The 19,251-nt window shown below is 37.6% G+C and overlaps 2 protein-coding genes and 1 pseudogene across 5 annotated transcripts in view; 1 reads left to right on the top strand and 2 right to left on the bottom strand.

Annotated features, from left to right (window-relative positions):
* The window catches only part of FAM169A (family with sequence similarity 169 member A), a 73,999-nt gene extending 61,754 nt beyond the window's left edge, over nucleotides 1–12,245 (top strand). For all 4 annotated transcript variants that reach the window (XM_039242084.1, XM_039242086.1, XM_039242085.1 and 1 more), the window contains 3 exons: nucleotides 2,754–2,910; nucleotides 6,960–7,163; nucleotides 8,187–12,245. In XM_039242084.1, coding sequence (XP_039098015.1) covers nucleotides 2,754–2,910; nucleotides 6,960–7,163; nucleotides 8,187–8,735 — 910 coding nt within the window. In that variant the 3' untranslated portion in view covers nucleotides 8,736–12,245. The remainder of the gene's footprint in view (nucleotides 1–2,753; nucleotides 2,911–6,959; nucleotides 7,164–8,186) is intronic.
* Nucleotides 789–2,127, bottom strand: LOC120238377 (annotated as a pseudogene).
* A 916-nt stretch (nucleotides 12,246–13,161) lies between the features above and the next one.
* Nucleotides 13,162–19,251, bottom strand: part of NSA2 (NSA2 ribosome biogenesis factor) — a 7,456-nt gene continuing 1,366 nt past the window's right edge. The window contains exons 2-6 of the mRNA XM_039242102.1: nucleotides 18,398–18,585; nucleotides 18,155–18,305; nucleotides 16,607–16,786; nucleotides 14,261–14,453; nucleotides 13,162–13,405 (exon numbers count right to left, since the gene is read on the bottom strand). Of these exons, the coding sequence (XP_039098033.1) occupies nucleotides 13,338–13,405; nucleotides 14,261–14,453; nucleotides 16,607–16,786; nucleotides 18,155–18,305; nucleotides 18,398–18,585 (780 nt within the window). The 3' untranslated portion in view covers nucleotides 13,162–13,337. The remainder of the gene's footprint in view (nucleotides 13,406–14,260; nucleotides 14,454–16,606; nucleotides 16,787–18,154; nucleotides 18,306–18,397; nucleotides 18,586–19,251) is intronic.

The following is a 19,251-nucleotide window of genomic DNA, read 5'->3' on the forward strand; positions in this document are numbered from 1 at the left end:
GTTGAGCAGCCAACCATTTCTATACTGGAGAGGGGCACATAGAAAATCTTAGATGTGGGGCTACTAAATCTGGCCTAATATCAAGACCACAGCATTTAGAGTTCTGATTTTTGTTAGTTTGTAACTAAATGATTCCCTCCTGGCATATACTTGTATTCTTGTTAAGGGTTATGGGTACACACGCTGGTCACAGCAAGTAGATAAAATGCCCTCATCATTTCACAGATTATTCTCTACTGGAAAAGGAGTGAAAGATTTTTGTCCCCTGTTGCCTTCTGTTGAAGAGGTCCATGTTAATGAATTCAGAGTGCCCATTAGTGCATTTTGATGAGCGCGTAACAAGTTTCTGTTGGGTTGTAGTTTTGCGGGGAGCCAAGAAAAAAGGCAAGATTCTCCAGTTGGAGAAATTGCACTTTTTGTGTTTCCAACATTAATCGGCAGAGACCGTAACACCTAAAATGTTAGGATTTTTTTTTGACTCAAAGGACTTGAATTCAGTTGGGCATGTCCTTTGAAGTTCATTTTGTTATAAATAGTTTAAGATGTGGTCATTTGTCAGTCCTTAATTCTCCAAGTCTAGTTTTATAAATTAACCATGTGAATTCTGTTGTGAAATTGGGGAAATAATATCCACCTCAATTTAACTGATAACCAAAAGATGCTTTTCACATAAAAAAGTGATCAAAAAGGCTGTGTCACATTCCAAAGCCCCCCCCCCCCCCCCAAATGAACAAGAATGCAAACATGCTGAATAACGTACCACTGCCAAGACTGCCAGCAGTGAAGCTTCAGTGACACTGTCCTGTGAAGCGGCCTTCCATTTGCCCGGTTCCTCTTCCAGAGCCAAATTTCTGTGCCATGCCACCTCCCGGAGGAGGTCCTCTTCCATCCTGGTCATGCATCATTCCTCTGCCCAATATTCCACGTGGACCACCAGGACCTTGATCATTGCACCTAATATCCCTGCGATCATCACCACCACCTCTGGTTTCTCGCTCTCTTGCAGCTCTTCTTTTTTTCTCTTCCACAGTTAAACGTACTTCCCCTCAAAATATGATTGGTTTTGCAACCAAGATTCTCTTACCTGGTTCAGAGTTCTCAAAATCTTCAAAACCAAAGTTTGGAAGCTTTCCCCCAGCATCCTTGGTATTGACACGAAGTTCCACAACGTTTCCAATGAACTTGCAGTTCATTTTCATCAGTATCATGTGGGAAGTTAAAACAAAAGTTGGTGACTGTCTGGATAGCAAATTATTTATTCTATGGTTGTCAGATTCCTTCTGTTCAGTAGCTCCTCTGCCTGGTCTTGGTCCTCTCGGAGGGAAACCAGGTTGTTTTCTAGGGTGTTGTTCATGCACTGGAGGTGGCTGAGACTGAACTTCTCGTTTAGCTTCAACTTGAGGCTGTGGTGACCATTCCTGTGGCAGAGGAACAGGTTCAGCAAGGAGGAGGAGAAGTGGACTTCTCCTCTAATTCTTCTAAGTTCTTCCCCTCCACTGTGGCCTTACTTCTTCATTCTTTGTTTCAGATACTGGCTCAGGTTCAGGTTCATGAGAGGACTCCTCCAAAGGCTCCACTATGCCATTAGCCACAGGCTGAGCTTCACAGTAACTGCTATCAGCATTTTCTTGCCCAGGTTCTGGGGATGATTGCTTTTCTTCTTGTTCTTCTTCTACCTCATCTTCTGATTCCTCTTTGAGTTCTGGTTCAGAATCGCCAAATACTTCATCTTCATAACGAAACATATCATTGTGAACATAAACTTATTTGGAACAGATCCTTCACGGGCCAGAACAAAGCTTTGTATAAACTTCCTGTCTGACTGTCCACTGTTAGATAGCAAACCCGTGACCTGGACAACTGCTCCATCTCACGGTTGTGTGAGCATCCACATGATGAATTTTAGTATGGCATTCACTGAAGGTCAGAGATAATACTTGTGGTGTGTATCATTTTGGCCATGAGCAGCCTCCTGGGCTTTCTACTAGTATCTACTCCACCATGAACATAGGAAGTATTCCTTCCATACAACCTGTATAAATATTCTGGAGCTTTATTCAGCAAAGTATAATATTACCTCATAAACTCCCATCCTCTAAGCAGCAGACTGGGCTTCTCCATAACCATTTCTTTGCTGCACAGTGTCAAATACTCAAGAGTCGCCGAGGACCAACTGCAGTGGATTCTTCTCACTCGCTGCCCCCTCCCTTCTACAAACCTGAAGCCTCAGAAGCCCGAGAGCCGCAAGCTCATTTCCCTTACAACCACCTCTTCCTGGGCCGAATTTTTTTTTCTTAAATACAGTAGTAATAGTTGGACGAAATGTTTGAATGCTTACTCACCCAGTATGAAGAATAAAACTTCATCTTTGTCTTTTGAAGAACTGACCACCTAGTGGTTTCTAATACAGATAGCTGTACGTATGACACAAGAACAGTATAAGGTGATTTGTGATGGTACAAAATGGAATTACAAAATGGTGTAGATGCAGAGAAGAGATTTGATTGAACTAATTGAGGGGATGGAGAGAAGAAGCATTTAGGTTACATGATTGAGGAGATGGTGAAGTTACTACTCAAACTGGAGAGAGAGGACAAGATTGTAAGAAGGGAAGATTGCCTTTGGACTGTAAGATTGGAAGTTGTTGGCCGAACAACATTTAGTCGATTCTTTAAAGTGTTACTTTATTAACAGACTCCTGAACGTTTATATTCATCCTTAAGAAAACAAGTAAGAATGCTTGTCTTTTCTAGATTGGAGTCTGCTGTACGTACATCAGAGAGCTCAGAAGAATTCCTGGAAGAAGCACCCGAACAAAGCATGATTGAATTTGAGGACGAAAATAGTGATAAGGATGCTGGGCCTGCACCAGAAACCCAGGCACATCCGGAAAAGCAAGATGGGGAAAAGGTATGCAGTCCTGCTTTTTAGCCTAAGTGAATGAAAGTAAACTAAATTTTAACTTTGTTAATCCTGTATTGTTAGAAAAATAAGATGATACATTTTAGAGTAGGAGTAGAGATTGTATTCAGTGCTACAAAGCATTTGTCTGTACTAAACAAGGTCAAGTTGGGCAGAGGATAAAGCTACAAATATCATTTTATATTTCAACATGAATTTTTAAAAGTTTGACTTACACCAAAGATAAAATAGAGGATGTTTAGGTCATAAGATCCCTCAGTACCTTTATAATGTAAATTAATTTGAGAAATTAAACATACTTAAGAAGTGACACAAATCATAGGACTGTAAGGTCTACCTTGTAGAACCAAGTCAGGATGCCTTAAGGTTAACAGGCCCTCAGCTGCACCTATATTTTGGCTCTATGAGGGTAAGATTCATTGTCCTCACCCCCGCTTGTATGTATATTTATATATTTTGACTATAATTTATTACATATTCCTGGAAACATAACTAAATTCATAATTTTAAACACTAGAAAACTTTATCTGGCCTAATTTCTACAGCTCCTCAAGTATTGATCCTTATCTTTTTAATTCTTCCCTATCCACTTCCCTGTTCTCCTTTTTTTCTTTTTTTTTTTAAAGTTTTAATTTATTTTGAGACAGAGACAGTGTGAGTGGGGGAGGGGCAGAGAGAGAGGGAGACAGAGAATCCCAAGCAGGCTCCAGGCTCCAAGCTGTTAGCATAGAGCCTGACATGGGGCTCAAACCCACAAAACCCAGAGATCATGACCAGAGCCAAAACCAAGAGATGGACACTTAACCCACTGAGCCATGTAGGCGCCCCCTTTCCTTTTTCTTCAGCATTTTCAATCTTTGGCTCTCTAGAGATTCCTTATTTCTAATTTCATGCACGCTTAAGTTTCTTTAGAAATCTTTTACCCTTTGGCCCAGTCCAGCCAGCACCCCAACAAGTGAAACCGTGTTACCAATTTTAATTTTAAAATGTTTATTTTTGAGAGAGAGTGTGTGAGCAGGGGAGACGCAGAGAGAGGAGACACAGAATCTGAAGCAGGTTCCAGGCTCTGTGCTGTCAGCACAGAGCCCAGTGCAGAGGTTGAACCCACAAACTGCGAGATCATGACCTGAGCCGAAGTTGGACACTCAACTGACTGAGCCACCCAGGCACCCCTACCAATTTTATTTTCTTAATTTACTTCACTTTAGCTCCTGCCTCCTCTATTTCATGAAACTATATTTTTATTTATTTATTTATTTATTTATTTAATTAATTTATTTATAAAAAGAATCACCAAGGATTCCCTTTTTTTTTTTTTTTAATTTTTATTTATTTCTAGGAGAGAGAGAGAGACAGCATGAGCAGGGGAGGGTCAGAGAGAGAGGGAGATACAGACTCTGAAATAGGCTCCAGGCTCTGAGCTGGCAGTCAACACAGAGCCCGATGCGGGGCTCGAATCCACGAACCGCGAGATCATGACCTACGGCCCGAACCCACGAACCGCGAGATCATGACCTAAGCGAAAGTCGGACGCTTAACCAACTAAGCCACCCAGGCGCCCCTATATTTTTATTTTTTAAAAGAAGTTTGTTTTGAGAGAGAGAGAGACTGAGTGGGGGAGGGATAGAGAGGAAATCCCACGTAGGTTCTGTGTGGTCAGCACAGAGACCAGTATAGGGCTCGAACCCACGAATTGTAAGATTATGATCTGAGCTGAAATCAGTAGTCCGATGCTTAACAAACTGAGTCACCCACGTGCCCCAGTGAAACTGTATTTTTAAATGGCATTTTTTTCTTGTGTTGTAGGATTTTTGGACAGTAAAGCACAAATTTTAAAAAAGGGGATCTATGAACATTCAGTGTTTATGGGAATATATATTTGTGGTTTTGTTCTCTTTTAAAAACTTAAGATTAGGGGCACCTGGGTAGCTCCGTTGGTTGAGCGTCCAAATCTTGATTTCTGCTTAGGTCATAATCCCAGGATTGTGGAATCAGGTGCCATGTTGGGTTCGTACTGAGCTTGGAGCCTGCTTAGGATGCTCCCTCCCTCTTTCTCTCTCTCCCTCTCTCCCTCTCTTCCCGACCCCCCGGTGCTTCTCTACTCATGCTCACTCTCGCTGTCTCTTAAAAAGAATCCTTAAGATTATACTGTACGTAGTTCATGTAACCAATTTCATTTGTCCAGCAATACAGTGAGTACATTACATACTCTTGTAGTCAGCAGTGACACTTAGTGGCTTTCCTTATCTAGGTTGATTACTGTGACTTTTGCAATATTCTCTAGTCCTGTGTAACTTAGGCCTTACAACACTACTGTATTTTGGTTTCGTGATAGGATTTTCCTATCTCTGAAGTTTTGTTTTGGTTTATTTATTACTTGGCTCTTCTTTTTCCTTCCTTTCCACCTGGAAGTCTCAGTTCTTGACTTTCTGCCCTTTGGTTCATGTTCTCTCCTTTGAAAATGCATCCAATCCAGTAGTTGAATTCTTAATCTCTGTGGGGATGACTAGTAACTCTAGACTTTGAATGTTGATTCAGACTGTAATGCTTCATTATTGTTTGTCTTCTGAATAGTTTGATGTAGACAGATGTCTTTTATCTTCTTAAATTCAGCACAATCTTTATTCTTATTATTTCCGTATTGGGTCTTTTTTCCTGTATTTTTTGGGGGCGCCTGGGTGGCTAAGTCGGTTAAGTGTCCGACTTCAGCTTAGGTCATGATCTCACTGTTCTTTTGAGTTCAAGCCCCACATCTGCTTTTGAGTTCACGCCCCACATCCGGCTCTGTGCTGACAGCCCTGCTTTGGATCTTGTGTGTGTGTGTGTCTCTCTCTCTCTTCCCCTTTCCCACTTGCATTCTCTCTCTCTCTCTCTGTCTCTCTCCCCCTCTTTGTCTCTCTCTCTCAAAAATAAATAATAAACATAAAAATTTTTTTTCCTGTATTTTAAAAAAAATCTTCCATTCTATTCCCAAACCTAAAACTTGAAGGACAGGTTTCTCTCTTCTGTTACTTCTCACTTTTAGTTAATTATCAACATTTTGGGGTTTTTTTTAGCATTTGCTATGTTTTTCTCATTTTCTTCCTTTCAACATTTTTTCCTATCCTAGTTGATTATTTTATGAACTTTATTATAATTACCTTCTGTATGCAGTTTATTTTCTATATACTGTCTGGGCAGATAAAGTTTTTTAAGTCCCTCTTTTCAATATTCCTATGATTGTAGGGACCCTACGTAATCCAGACAGATCCATTTCTGAACACTTGAGTGCATCACTTTCCTGACTTTTAAAATGGTAATCAAATGCCCTCTATTAGAATGTCCCTAAGATTCATTAGAACTGTTAAACATTAAATAGAAGTATTTTGTGTTGATAAACATTGGAAGAAGAATTTCAGAATTGGAGAGTTTGTGTTCTCAGCTGACTGATATTTCCATATTTAATGTGATGTAAGGAGCAGGATTGTTCAAAAAGTGACCCAGAGTTGACTGGAAAATTAACTCCGATTGAGGGCTTTTATCTTCCAGCAAGAAGCTGTATCCAGGCTGAGCTTCGTACAGGACTGGTAGTGCTTCGTCCCCTTGGTGTAGGCTTAAACCGTAACTTCCCACAGGCCCCAAAGACGTCAAGTGCTGAGCAAGTACTGTGTGTAGAGCTGGCATCAACTCTGGTCTCTGTCTGGTGCCTTTTTACTGAAAAGGTTCCACTCATGCTGGCCCTGTAAGAAGGAGGAACAAGAAGGGGGCGGTTTCTTCACTGCATCTCAGACCTGCCCTGTGTCTGCAGAGCAACCTGGTCGGTCTGCTGTCACCATGACAACAGGGGAGTTGGGGTTCCTTGTGCTTTCTTTTACCGACCCTGCCTGAGATGTTTCCTTTTTTTCCTCCCTAACTCATGTCCTGTGCTACAGTTAAGACTTTATCTTGAGTCCTGGTGCATGACAGGTGGAGACTGGCAGTGGACCCTCCTTGCATGACAAGTAATAAGTTAGCTTAAAATTGTGTCCTGACTTACTTTTCCCCCTCCAATCGTGTAGGAATCTGAATTAGAGCCTATGAATGGTGAGATAATGGATGATACCCTTAAGGCCTCACTTACAACGGAAGAGGAGGACTCCACTAGTGAAGTTCTAGATGAAGAAATAAAACTGCAGTCTTTTAATTCCAGTGAAGACTCTGCAACTCTTGTTCCATTGGTGGTAGAATCTTCTAAACCCCCTGAGACTGTTGCGCAGGATAAGGTAAGAGGGATATAACTTAATTTTTTATAGACAAATTGTTCCAGTGTTGGTGACATGGAAGGCATATTGTGGTATATAAGTTTTCCTCCACCTTAATGTATATAGTCTTTCAGGAAAATTAATTATATGTTATACTAGGTTAGGTATTTTAAGAAAATGCAATCAGTAATATTCCCTCATTTCTAATCTTGGTAAACTTACTCATACGTGTCTGACTTATGTTAACAAAGCGAGTTTATTTTGTTTTATTTTACTTTCATTTTATTTTAAGTTTATTTATTTTGAGAAAATGAGCAGGAAAGGGGGACCGGGAGAGGGAGAAGGAATCACAAGTGGGGCTCAATCTCAGGAACTGAACTGTAAGATCATGACCTGAGCTGAAATCAAGAGTTGGACACTTAACCAACTGAGCCACCTAGGTACCCTCAAATGAGTTTTATTTTGTAGGTTTAGAGAAATGCTTAGAAAACTGGATAAAACATTGCTTAACTTGTTTTAATTGGGGAGACAGGTTAGATGAGTGGGAAAAACTCATGGATGGAATATTTTAAAAGAAATTTCATTTTTACTTTTGAATATTCCAATTTAAGGCCAAAAAACTTTCATATAGCATTATTTCATTAGTGTTTCCCCTAAATACACGAATAAAATGTCCACTGCTCTTACCTTTCATCTACTGAAACCATAGTCAACCTTGGTGGGATGGCAAGTGTCAAGCTCCAGGAGACTCTTGCCTCTGTCTCCAGTAACACAAGACACAAACGTTTTAGTTCGTTGATGGTTTTAAAGAATCTTCATAGGGAGTTTAAAGTGTCCCAAGTACTTCTTGAGGCAGGCATCAGATTATCAGGTCAGTTTTGAGAAAGTTGGCTTGTGCTTAGAATATGTACACCTGATTAACGAAAGTGACCGAGTACAGAATTCTTTAAAATGCAGTTCACTGTCACTGAATATTAGTGTCTGAGAATAATTTATGTAAGAACTCTACTGTAAAAGTTTGTTCACCAGGTTTTTTATTTTTAGACCTCACATATAACTGACTCAGAAATGTTGCTAGACGAAGGCCCATCTGATGAAAAAGGGCACACTGAAGAGAAACTACCACTAGTTTCCAGAAAGAAAGCACATTTTGGGAGTTCAGACAATGTTGGCACTGTCCCAAATGAAGAACGCTCTGACAGTGGTTTTCCAAACTCTGTGATAGCTGAGTTTTCTGAGGAATCCATCTCTGAAAATTTGTCACCCAATACCACTTCTTCATTGGAAGACCAGGGTGAGGAGGGGGTACCTGAGCCCCAGGAAACGCCTGCAGCTCTTCCTCAGAGTTCTTTGATAGAGGTTGAACTTGAAGATGTGCCATTTGCACAGAACGCGGGACAGAAGAACCAGTCAGAGGAACAGTCTGAAGCATCTTCTGAGCAACTGGATCAGTTCACACAGTCAGCGGAAAAAACTGTGGATAGCAGCTCAGAGGAGATCGAAGTGGAGGTGCCTGTGGTAGACAGGCGGAATTTAAGAAGGAAGGCCAAAGGGCATAAAGGACCTGCTAAGAAGAAAGCGAAGCTGTCATGAATTGAGAAGAAATGCAGACGACAAACCCTCTTCTTTGTAACATACTTGTTTTTAAAAAATGATAATAAATGGCATGGGGCACAGGGCAAAAATTCTAAAATTTTACTTTGAACTTATTTATGATTTCCCTCCCCCTTAGGACCTAGGATTCACCGTTCTTTTTAATTTTTCAGGCTATTTTGTGTAAATACAATTTTTTATTTTTATTAACCATGTTTCGATTTTGGGAAACCAGATCATACTATATTTTCTTTAGCAATTGGGACACCTGACCATTAGTATTTCAGGAAATACAGACTGAAAGTAGTAGGCTTTCCATTACCTGTAAGGATCACAGAAATCTTTTATACTGTGGATTTTAATAGTAATCTTGGTGAAGGTTCCAGAAGTTTTACCTTAAAAAGTCAAAACGAATGATTTTTTAAAATGTAGGCATGTCTAAACAAAAATGTCAGTAAATGAAAATATACTTCAGCTATAAATGAGAGCACAAATACAGGAGTTTACGGTAAAGGGTTTATGATGGTGGTATTTTGGCCTCTTAATTCTTAGTTGTGTAGATGCTGTTTCCTCCTTTGACTTGTGTCTGAGGAAGGGTACAAAATCTCTTTCCAACTCCGTCTTTATAACACCTGATATTAATAGTACTGCTAGGGATTGGACTCTGGCCTGTCGGCACTAATATAATTACATAAAATTTCATTTGAAGCTGGGGACTATACTTTTGTCTCATCCAGTTAACATGTATACTTCAAAAGCATGAGAACTCTTCCTAAGGCTTCTCCTTAACTCTGCCACTGCCATTACACTAGAATTGTATATTATTCTCAGCTTTCATTCACTTCCCTAACTCAGAGAGTTATTCCTACCAAAAGATCTCCTGCCTGTCTGCCAGCTTAAGCCCTTGGCATCCACATCTGGGTAGATTTGGACCATGCCCCCACAATCTTAGATCCAGATGGCAAGAATAAATCTGCCTAGGGAGCTATAGTAAAGAGCTTAGATTAAATTGGAGGTTTTGAGTGTTGCTCTGGCCTTGCTTACTCTTTAATTTGTTCTTGAGGACAGGTTACAAGCTAGCCTGTATACATTGTGACTATAGCAAAGGCCTTTGCCTAGAAAAACTTAAAAAAAATTCTCTTACGTATTATGTGTGCTCAGATTTGCACTTAGTGTGGAGACTGCTTTGAGACCATTTAGATTGTTCTTAAAACCGGCTGTTTTTTACATGAAGGGAAAAAAAAGTTAACTTTCTGCCATTATTTGAGGTGCTAAGGACTACGTCGAACGCTTATCCCAGTCCAGCGTCAGGTGATGTCATTAAATTTTATTTTGGGATGTTATTTTAGATCTAATAAGCTGAGTTAAATGTTTAAGCAGATAAAACAGCAAAAACCCTGATATTGATGTAAAATTTTGAATCCTTGTATCCCTTACACTTTCCTTAATTATAAGTCAGAGGTAAGCCAGATGACTTCACTCCAAATGAAAATTAAAGCACTTTGGCCATTTGTTTTGTGAACAGATGCTAATTAGTTGAAAAAATAAGTATGACTGGTACTAGTACTAGGGTATCTATCATGTTTATGCCGTTTTATAGATTTTGTGAGAAACTTTACTACCACAATTAGGGAAATTATAGGAAGATTTAGTAAATTCTTAACCTTTCCGTTTTTAATTTCATAAAATAGCTTTAAAAACCTAACACTTAGATCTTTCACTTTTTTTACTTGGACTGTTCATTATTCTTTTTAGAATACGTTCATTAAAAGGGTGTAGCTTAAGAAATTTGAGCTCACTGACAACTCTTGATAGGTGAATATAGAGTTGTTGAGTTCATAAAGTGTTTAGTTATTTGTATATAAGTGGGGACTAACAGTATAAACTGACCTTGTTAAACTTGTTTGGTTTATTCTTAAATAGCATTTTAAGCAATTTGAAAACTTTTTGCTTAGCATATGAGAAAACTTTTATTACATACTATCTCTGACAGAGAATGTTATTTTGGGAGTTTGTAGATGGTAGAGACAGTGAGGTCACATAGAAAAACCTGACTGTCATGTTTAGTAACATGTTCATGTCCAGTAAATGAGTTCTATACTCAGTGAGTATAGACTTTATAACAAAATTTATCCTCAGTAAGGAATCTAAATAAAACTACTCAGATTCTTAGTTTTTGCCAAGGCATTAGAAAACCTGGAGAATTACAGAGGACTGAAATCTGATTTCAGCCAGCCTCATTGTTGTCTAGTCACACCCTCTAGTCCTTTGTGGGCTGCTTTTTTGTTTAGTTTTATTTCTGGAAAAGGATTTCACCTCAGTTTGTGTAAATACGTATATATCTCCTTGTGTAATATAAAACATATATATTAGCAAAATTTTAGTTCTGCTTTCAACTTTAAATTCTCCAGTTGCTAGACATCACAGAAATATATTTAAGAATTTATTATAAAGCTCCTCTACAACTTTTAAAGGTGAGGATCTATTATGATTTTTTTTATAAAATCAAATAGCATGACAGAATGTCTTCTACTTAAAACGTCTATATTCATGGTGTTTCCATTCACTGCAGAATTAACATGGCAAGGATAACAATTACTGGTGATTAATGGTTCACTTTTAGCTGACCACCACAACACTACCTAAAATCATTTGACTTTAGAAAAATATCTTGAAGGCTTATGATTCCATCAAACCGAGTCTTGACCTAGTATCTAAATACCTGCTCTTAAGTACTGCTTTACCCTTAGGGATTACCTTCTAAGGTTTGGTCACACCAGCAAACTGATACAGATCTTAATGTAAATAAAGAATTTATACTAGTATTACCCATCTGTGTAATAGCATTTTAGACATTTCTGCCTTGTATGTCCACTAGTAGCTGATCTAGTGTTAGGGTGTTACCCAGTCTTTCATGGGTGTTCTTAGTTACAAATGTTAGGCTTCTGTTGGCAATACTTAGTATCAAGCTTTCTTTGTCCAACGTAGTTAATTTGCTTATTTTGGGTTTTTAAAGCTAGCAGACCTTAGTTCTGTAGTATTGTGCTTACCTTTAACCTTTTTCCCTCACCTTCCAAAACATAGTCATTCACACATTCCCCATTTCTATTAGTGGCAAATCAATCATTAAGATCTAATTTTAAGAAAAGTTCAGCTTCTGTTATCCTGGAGTAATTATATCATACTGGATAGTCATTCCCAAGGAGCTAGGCTTTCTTTTCCTAAGTGTGTATGTGTTCTAAAACTTCTATGTTTACAGTACTTAGAAGAGATGTTATGTTATTTAGAATAGCAAGTCTTACTGAGGTACTCATGTTTGTTTTCTTGGTAGTTTTTTGTTTTGTTTTGTTTTTTAATTTTAATAGTAGTATGTTTTGTGATTGTTTCCTGGCCTGTGTTTTGATAACTGAATCTGTTTAGACATTAAATGATTTTGTTAAAGGCACAATTAATCACATTGGTTGTACTTTCAAGACAGAATTTAAAAAATAAACAACTCAAAACCATTAATGTGATTATAGATTAATGTGATTTTACATCTTAAAAGCTCAAAGCTACAAACATAATTCATATCACAAAAGCACTTTGACTAAGTTACAAACCTGAAACATGATTTTTTCTATTATTCAAGCTAACTGCAAACAAATTTCTCATAAAGAGCATCTGCAGTGTTTTAAAAACTATTTTACCTAGAATTACTTAAATTTTTAACCATTGTAAAAATATGAAAGTATAATAATTTTGGTGTATTTTTTCCCCATAAAGTTTGAGTAGAAAATACTGTTCCAAGTAAGTATAACTATACAAGATTGAGAAGAAAAAATGTTTAAAATACAAAAAAAGATTTTTCTGAACTCTATTTAGTGTGCCTTCTCTCCTGTACTTTAAATACTTTATAAACAATGGTTACCATGGGTTAATGCTACATTTCTTAGGGTTAATGAAAAAAATGAAGAAATTTCAGGTAAGGTCTCAGAAATGACAGTTTCCTAGCCTAGGCTCTAATTTTAAGTGTGCAGTAACTTTTGTGTTAAATATCGTGTTTTCAACTATACTGATTTTTACAGTAACAAAAGAACTACATTGCTGAGTATCCACTTCTTAACCCAGGTATAGACTAAGATACTTATGTAATTGCTTTTAAAAATAAATTTTTAAATCTTTTTTTTAAATTTATTATGAGAGAGAGAGGGAGGCAGATAGGCAGGCAGAGAGAGAGACACACAGGATCCCAGGCAGACTCCACACTGTCAGCACAGAGCCTGATGAAGTGGGCTTAAACTCACTGTGAGATCATGACCTGAGCTGAAACCAAGAGTCTGACACTTAACCGACTAAGTGACCCCATGCTCCCTTAAAACTGCTTTTTAAAAAATTATTCGGATGTATGAACATCTAAATCCCAAACAGACAAAAAAATAAGAAACAATTTGTAAACCTGGTCTCTTTTAATGTTTTCTACAATAGAATAAATAGTTCTCTTGATGGCTGCAGACATGTAAGGCTGTTTGGCGGTATTCGGAAACCACCAGAGTAATGGTGTCTTCCTAACTGGTGAGTAGTCTTCGGTAACTGTAAGGAGTTACTTGTCTGAAACTGCTGTCAAACCAGCAAGACCGCATTTATGCACCCATCGTTTTCAGGATTGTTGGTAACCTGGGCATATTTTCCTAGAAGAAAACAACATGGGGGAAAAGGAGAGATTTAGTTTATAAAAATTAACTTTGCCCAAAATATTTCTAATGGCCACTTTTAAGAAAGAAAATAAATGATAGTAGGATCAATGAGATTTTACAAAGTCACTCAAACAAGTTATAGAGACAGTTTTTATATACTATTTTTACACATGGTGGTCAGCTCCGTTTTGTTAGTACATTGTATTAACAAGCCTTGTGATGGGCCTGAGCATTGTTGCTTTTCCACATACTTTTCTTACTAGAAAATGCAGTAACTTTTCATTAAGTTTCAAATTAATCTGTTTTAAAACTGATGTCAGCCAATATGAAGTATGAGTTAATGACTCATCTCAAAACTCAGTCAAGAAGCTAGAGTGTATTCTTCCATTTTGAAGAACATTAAAGCTTAAATACCTGGGCACTAAAAGCAGAAAACTAAGAAAATGAGGCATGACACCTTTCTGTTTTTAATTATTATTGAAATAGTGTGGCTATGTGTTTGATGTATGTCTCCCTTCCCTCGCTCCTGGTCAATTTATTGTATTTTCTTTCAATATTTTACTTAGAATTGTAACTTTCCATCTGCTTCCTTAATAATTTCTTAAAACAGCCCTGAATCTAAAAATTTAGTACACTTTATATAACTGATAGTGATAATCCAAACTAAAAAGAATCCCATTCAGAACTACTTTGTCTACAAAAGTATTCTTCATAAAGGTTTCGGTCTGATTCACATCATTTTAACTTACCCAGCTCTTCTGCATTAAAATTTGCTATATATTTTCTACCAACCTGACCATTTCGATTTTAGGGTTGTAATAGCAGCCCCATAGTGATAAGTTTACTTACCCCAAATAACCTTGCCTCCTTGTGTCACAAGGCCCAACTCACTCACGTTCACCTCAATGACAGTACCTTTGGTAATAACACCCAAAGATGTATATAGTGGGGACGAGGGATTCTTTTTTACACCAAGTATTGGCAGGCAAAAGGTGGCTTTCAATTCAGGATGTGTTACGTGGGCCTTTTTGAAACGTAAGCCCTAGTAAGTCAAACAGAAAAACATTAAGAGTCTAAAATGTTAACAATGATGAGCAATCATCTGTTTTGCTTTTCCAGCGGTCTTCCTGAATGAAAGGCCCCATGGATTCAAAATGTCAAATCTTAAGGCATCAAATTAAATATTTATAAATTCTAAGACTACAAACCTGATAAATACATGGGAGGAAAAACACGTGCTCCTGAAGTTTGTGCCATGGAGCTTTACCTAGCATCGTACTCCCATTTTCCTCTGTAGTTTTCTACACTTACTGAGGACTTGTTACATTCCAGGCACTATGCTGAAGTGTACAAATAGCTCATTTAAGCATTATAATGTTACAACTCCCCCCATTTTTTAATTAAATAAGGATTGGCAGGTGAAATGACTTGTTCCTAAGTTAAATGGCATGTTGACAGAATTAAACTTGAGTATCCTAATTCGAAGTCTGTATATAACTTAAACTGTTTCACATGATGAAAAAGGGGGTTGGACTGTCAGCTTTTCGTTGATGGTAATACTGGTCTAAGACTGGAGAACCCCAGACATCGTCACTTGGTCACCTAGATATGGCCTTTTGGGGTGAAGTGTTAGAGAAGCCACAATACTCTGTAGTCTTTTAAATTTGCTTTTTGCACGTATGGGGGTAAGAGGTAATGATACTACATCAAGTTCTTATTAATGGACTCATTAATGAAGCTTGTAATACACTCACGTTGAGAATGCCCTTTGACTAATGCACAAGAGACTTATCTGTCAAGCTACAGAAAGCCTAGAACAACATGACTAGTATATTCTCTCCCTACAGAAATGATCAAGTTATTAAAAGATTATGAATATGAAATCAAAACGAGGCATCCATGATACAATCGAGGGACAGGTGACGGTTTTCTGTAAAGAGATAGTGAACGTTTTAGGTTTTGCAGGCCATACGGTCTCTCCTGCAATGACTCTGAGTCTGCAGGAAAACACAGCCATAGACAGTAAGTAAATGAAAGGGCACAGCTGTGTTCCAACAGAACTTTATATACAGAAGCAGACTGACCGCATTTTAACCCATTAAAAATTATTCAGGGTGAGAAATAGGGGAACACTGCCAACCTTCTTCTGATTGTTTTTCTAAGCAGGTTAGATATCCAGTGAGGAGAATAATTGAGTGTGTTTAAAGGGATTTTGTGAAAATATACAAGTGATCCCTAAAAACAGGTTTGAACTGCATAGGTCCACTTACATAAAGATTTTTTTTCAAGATTTATTTCTCGTAATGATTTTCTTACCTTTTTGTCTCTAGGTTTTGTTGTTTTTCAAATAGGCTTTTCGCCTAGCACAGAGCCCAATATGGGGCTTGAACTCATGACCCCTGAGATCAAGACCTGAAGTGTGATCAAGAGTCAGATGCATAACTGACTGAGCCACCCAGGTGCCCCTTTTTCTCCAGCTTTAAGAATACGATATATGATACAATTAACATACAAAATATGTGTTAATTGACAGTTTACGCCATCATTAAGGCTTCCAGGCAACAGTAGACTATGTAATTTAGTTTCTGGGGAGTCCAAAGTTTATGTGGATTTTCGGCTGTGCAGGTGGTGGGCACCCCTAACCTGAGTTGTTCAAGGGTCAACCATATGTTCAGTTACATCTGGGAAAGGGGATGAGACTGGTTTTGACCACTGGTGTTGTCAACTGAAATTACAGTTCCACTTTCATATTGAATTCTTTTTTCAAAGATTACATAAAGCATTAAAGATAATTTCCTTAAGAAGTAGAAATTGCTTCTTGAAAAAAACATTCCTACTCAACTTTCCTAACTTCTCAAAGATGCTAAGAGTCAGGTATAGAGAGTACTTGAATGAGTAAAATGACTTCATGTGGAAAATGAAGATTCTAATATGCCATATATTTAAAAATCAGGATCTACTGACACTGTTTATAATAAAAACTACTGATCATTTCCTGTTTCTCATGAAGCTGAAGACCGGATTCTTGATAGTAGAGGAAAAAAACCTCTAAGCCATCCCTCTCAATAACTTAAAAATACCAAAAAATAGCCTAAAGAATGTCTTTCAGTCTCTTCATATCAACTTTAGGGATTTCAGAAATTCTACAACACTGCAACCAATATTTAATCCATCCCACTCTTGCAAGGGACTTACCATTGGCCTAATGAATCTTTCATATTTAGGTGGTTTTCGAGTAAAGCCATCTCCAACAAAGCAGACTTTAGTAACCATTCTCTTCCATGCTTTCTTCTTTCTCTTTCCTGTTCGAATAACTTTTAATACTTCTGTTTCTCCCTGGGCACGAACTTTGGGCAAAGGGACTTCCCATTTTCCCTAAAAACAGATCATCATTAAAATTTATGCTAGTATAAGGCAATGAGAATAAAAAATTAAATAGTTGTTCAAAGCAGTGGATTAATTTTTTTTCCTAAACCAACAAGATTTTGGTTCAGCTGTTTCTAGAGGTCTGTACTGTCTCCTCACAAGCCCCATATTAATTGGAACTAAGTTTCATATTTTATGAACACATTAAAATAGTCTGCTTAAACTAAAAGTCTGAATGCCTCGTTATGGATGAAAAATGCCACCTGTAATAAATCAATGACTTCTCAAAACAGTTTATGTGCTTACTACTAAATAGTTAATAGTATAAAACTGGAAGACTGTCTCCACCTCTTACTCTAGCTCGGTGTTTTTACCTCAAGTGGACTTGTAGATTACATTGCTAGTAAGTCAAAATCATCACCACATACATTGAACCTCCCTAGAATGCAAATTATTTGAAAAAAACTGATGCACTGAAAGGCAGTATAAAGAATCTGACTTAGGGGACACCTGGGTGGCTCCATAGGTTAAATGTCTGACTCCTGGTTTTGGCTCAGGTCATGATCTCACAGTTTGAGAGATCAAGCCCCACATCAGGCTCTGTGCTGACAGTGAGGAGCCATGCTTGGAATTCTCTGTTCCCCTCTCCTGTTGTCTGTCAAAATAAATAAATAAACATTAAAAAAATAAGTAATATTTTTAAAAAGATTTGACTTACAACACCAAAAAAACCCAGTAGTGTGGTTTTTAAAATCAAATTTGGAGACTGAAAATTCTTTAAATATAGATACCACATACTCTGTTGCTACCTAGATTTCTGTCAATTTATCCACAGGTGTTTAAAAACAGCACTGATACCTTCCCCCCCCCCCTTTTTTTTTTAGCAGAATTTAACCTAATTTGACACAAGTGCAATCCAGTAATATTTTTTAAAATGCTGAATTTTTATTTAAGTCAAATCAGCTTCAGGGTTTTCCACTATTCTATCTTTGAACAAATTTTAGCACAGCAGGGCAGCCAAAACAACAGTTGTATCTTTCTCCACAAGAGCATAACACTAGGAGGTGTCAAATATAGGAAGCTGTTAAAATACTGAATTTGAGATGTACTAACTTTTTAAGCACGTTTTTTACCCTAAGGATGTGTGGCATTCTAATAAATTTTTAAAAAGCTGTTAAAGGCTAACATGTTCTGGTGATGAGAAAGTATTTTACTATTTAATACAAACTGAAATTTACAAAGACTTTGATATCTAAATAATGGGAATAGTAGCTGGACTTCATGTTTCCAATTAAACTGAAGGAAAAAAACCCAAGATTAAAAATAAGTAATCCTCTCCTGAACAAAAAAAGAAATACTTCAATTTTTATTACTTACTGCTTTCTCTTTTCGTTTTTGTTTAATCATATTGGAAAGTACTTTAGCTCGGGACTGTCCCTCCCTGTCCAGGAGATATGCAGGTACTGCTCCTTGTGGAGTCTTTTCATCATTCTTTTGCTTCGTGTTTCTCTTTTCATGCATCTTGATACTATCAAGAAGGAAGAAGATTCAAGACTGTCAGTTTTTAAAACTATCACTAAAAAGATGTTAACTCATTACAACAAAGAAATAATCACTTACGTCTTTTTCATTTGTATTTTCTCAGCATGGCGCTGTTTATGGTAGAGCTTAGCTTTCAGACCGATCATCTTTTTTGCTTTCTTTGAACGTTCATGAGCCTCTCGGCCTTCCTTCTTTCTCTTTTTCTCGTGGTAATCCAAACGATAGCCATAGCGCTTCCGGTGTAACTCAATATATTCGTTTTGTGGCTATAACAATGCAAGAAACATTAGTTTTAAAAATTGACAAAATTATGTTAAAAAACGCTATGACCACCATATGAAGTATAGAAGGCCTTATGTCATCCAGGTGTTCACTTCCTTAAAAAACTCTTGTGCTGTTAAGCCTAGTGACATGAGTTAAAAATTTTTTTTTGATCCTGGATGTTATCAAGCATCAGGATTCACATCTGTAATAATCTCAGGGAAAGTTCCTGTTGGAGACAACTGTCCAAAATCCACTGGACCACAAAAAAGATGACCTGATTCCAGGATCTCTTTTTTTCTGAACATCAGTAATCTGGTTTTTCAATTATATCATCCGTAGTTTTTATTTAGAAAGTTTGTAAGTTTCATAGCTAAAACATGGAAAGAGCCTAAGTGTCCATCAACAGATGAATGGATCAAGAAGATGTGGTTTATCTATACCATGGAATACTACATGGCAATGAGAAAGAATGAAATCTGGCCATGTGTAGCAACATGGATGGACCTTGAGGGTGTTATGCTGAGCGAAATAAGTCAGGCAGAGAAGGACAAATACCATATGTTTGCACGTATAGGAGGATTAGGAGGAACTTGACGGAGGACCAAGGGGGAGAAGAAGGGCGGAAATGGTGGGGGAAAGGGAGAGAGGCAAACCATGAGAGACTCTTG

This window comes from Hyaena hyaena, unplaced genomic scaffold, assembly GCF_003009895.1.
Source record: "Hyaena hyaena isolate Hyena2069 unplaced genomic scaffold, ASM300989v1 scaffold_205, whole genome shotgun sequence".
In the NCBI taxonomy this organism is placed as follows: domain Eukaryota; kingdom Metazoa; phylum Chordata; class Mammalia; order Carnivora; family Hyaenidae; genus Hyaena; species Hyaena hyaena.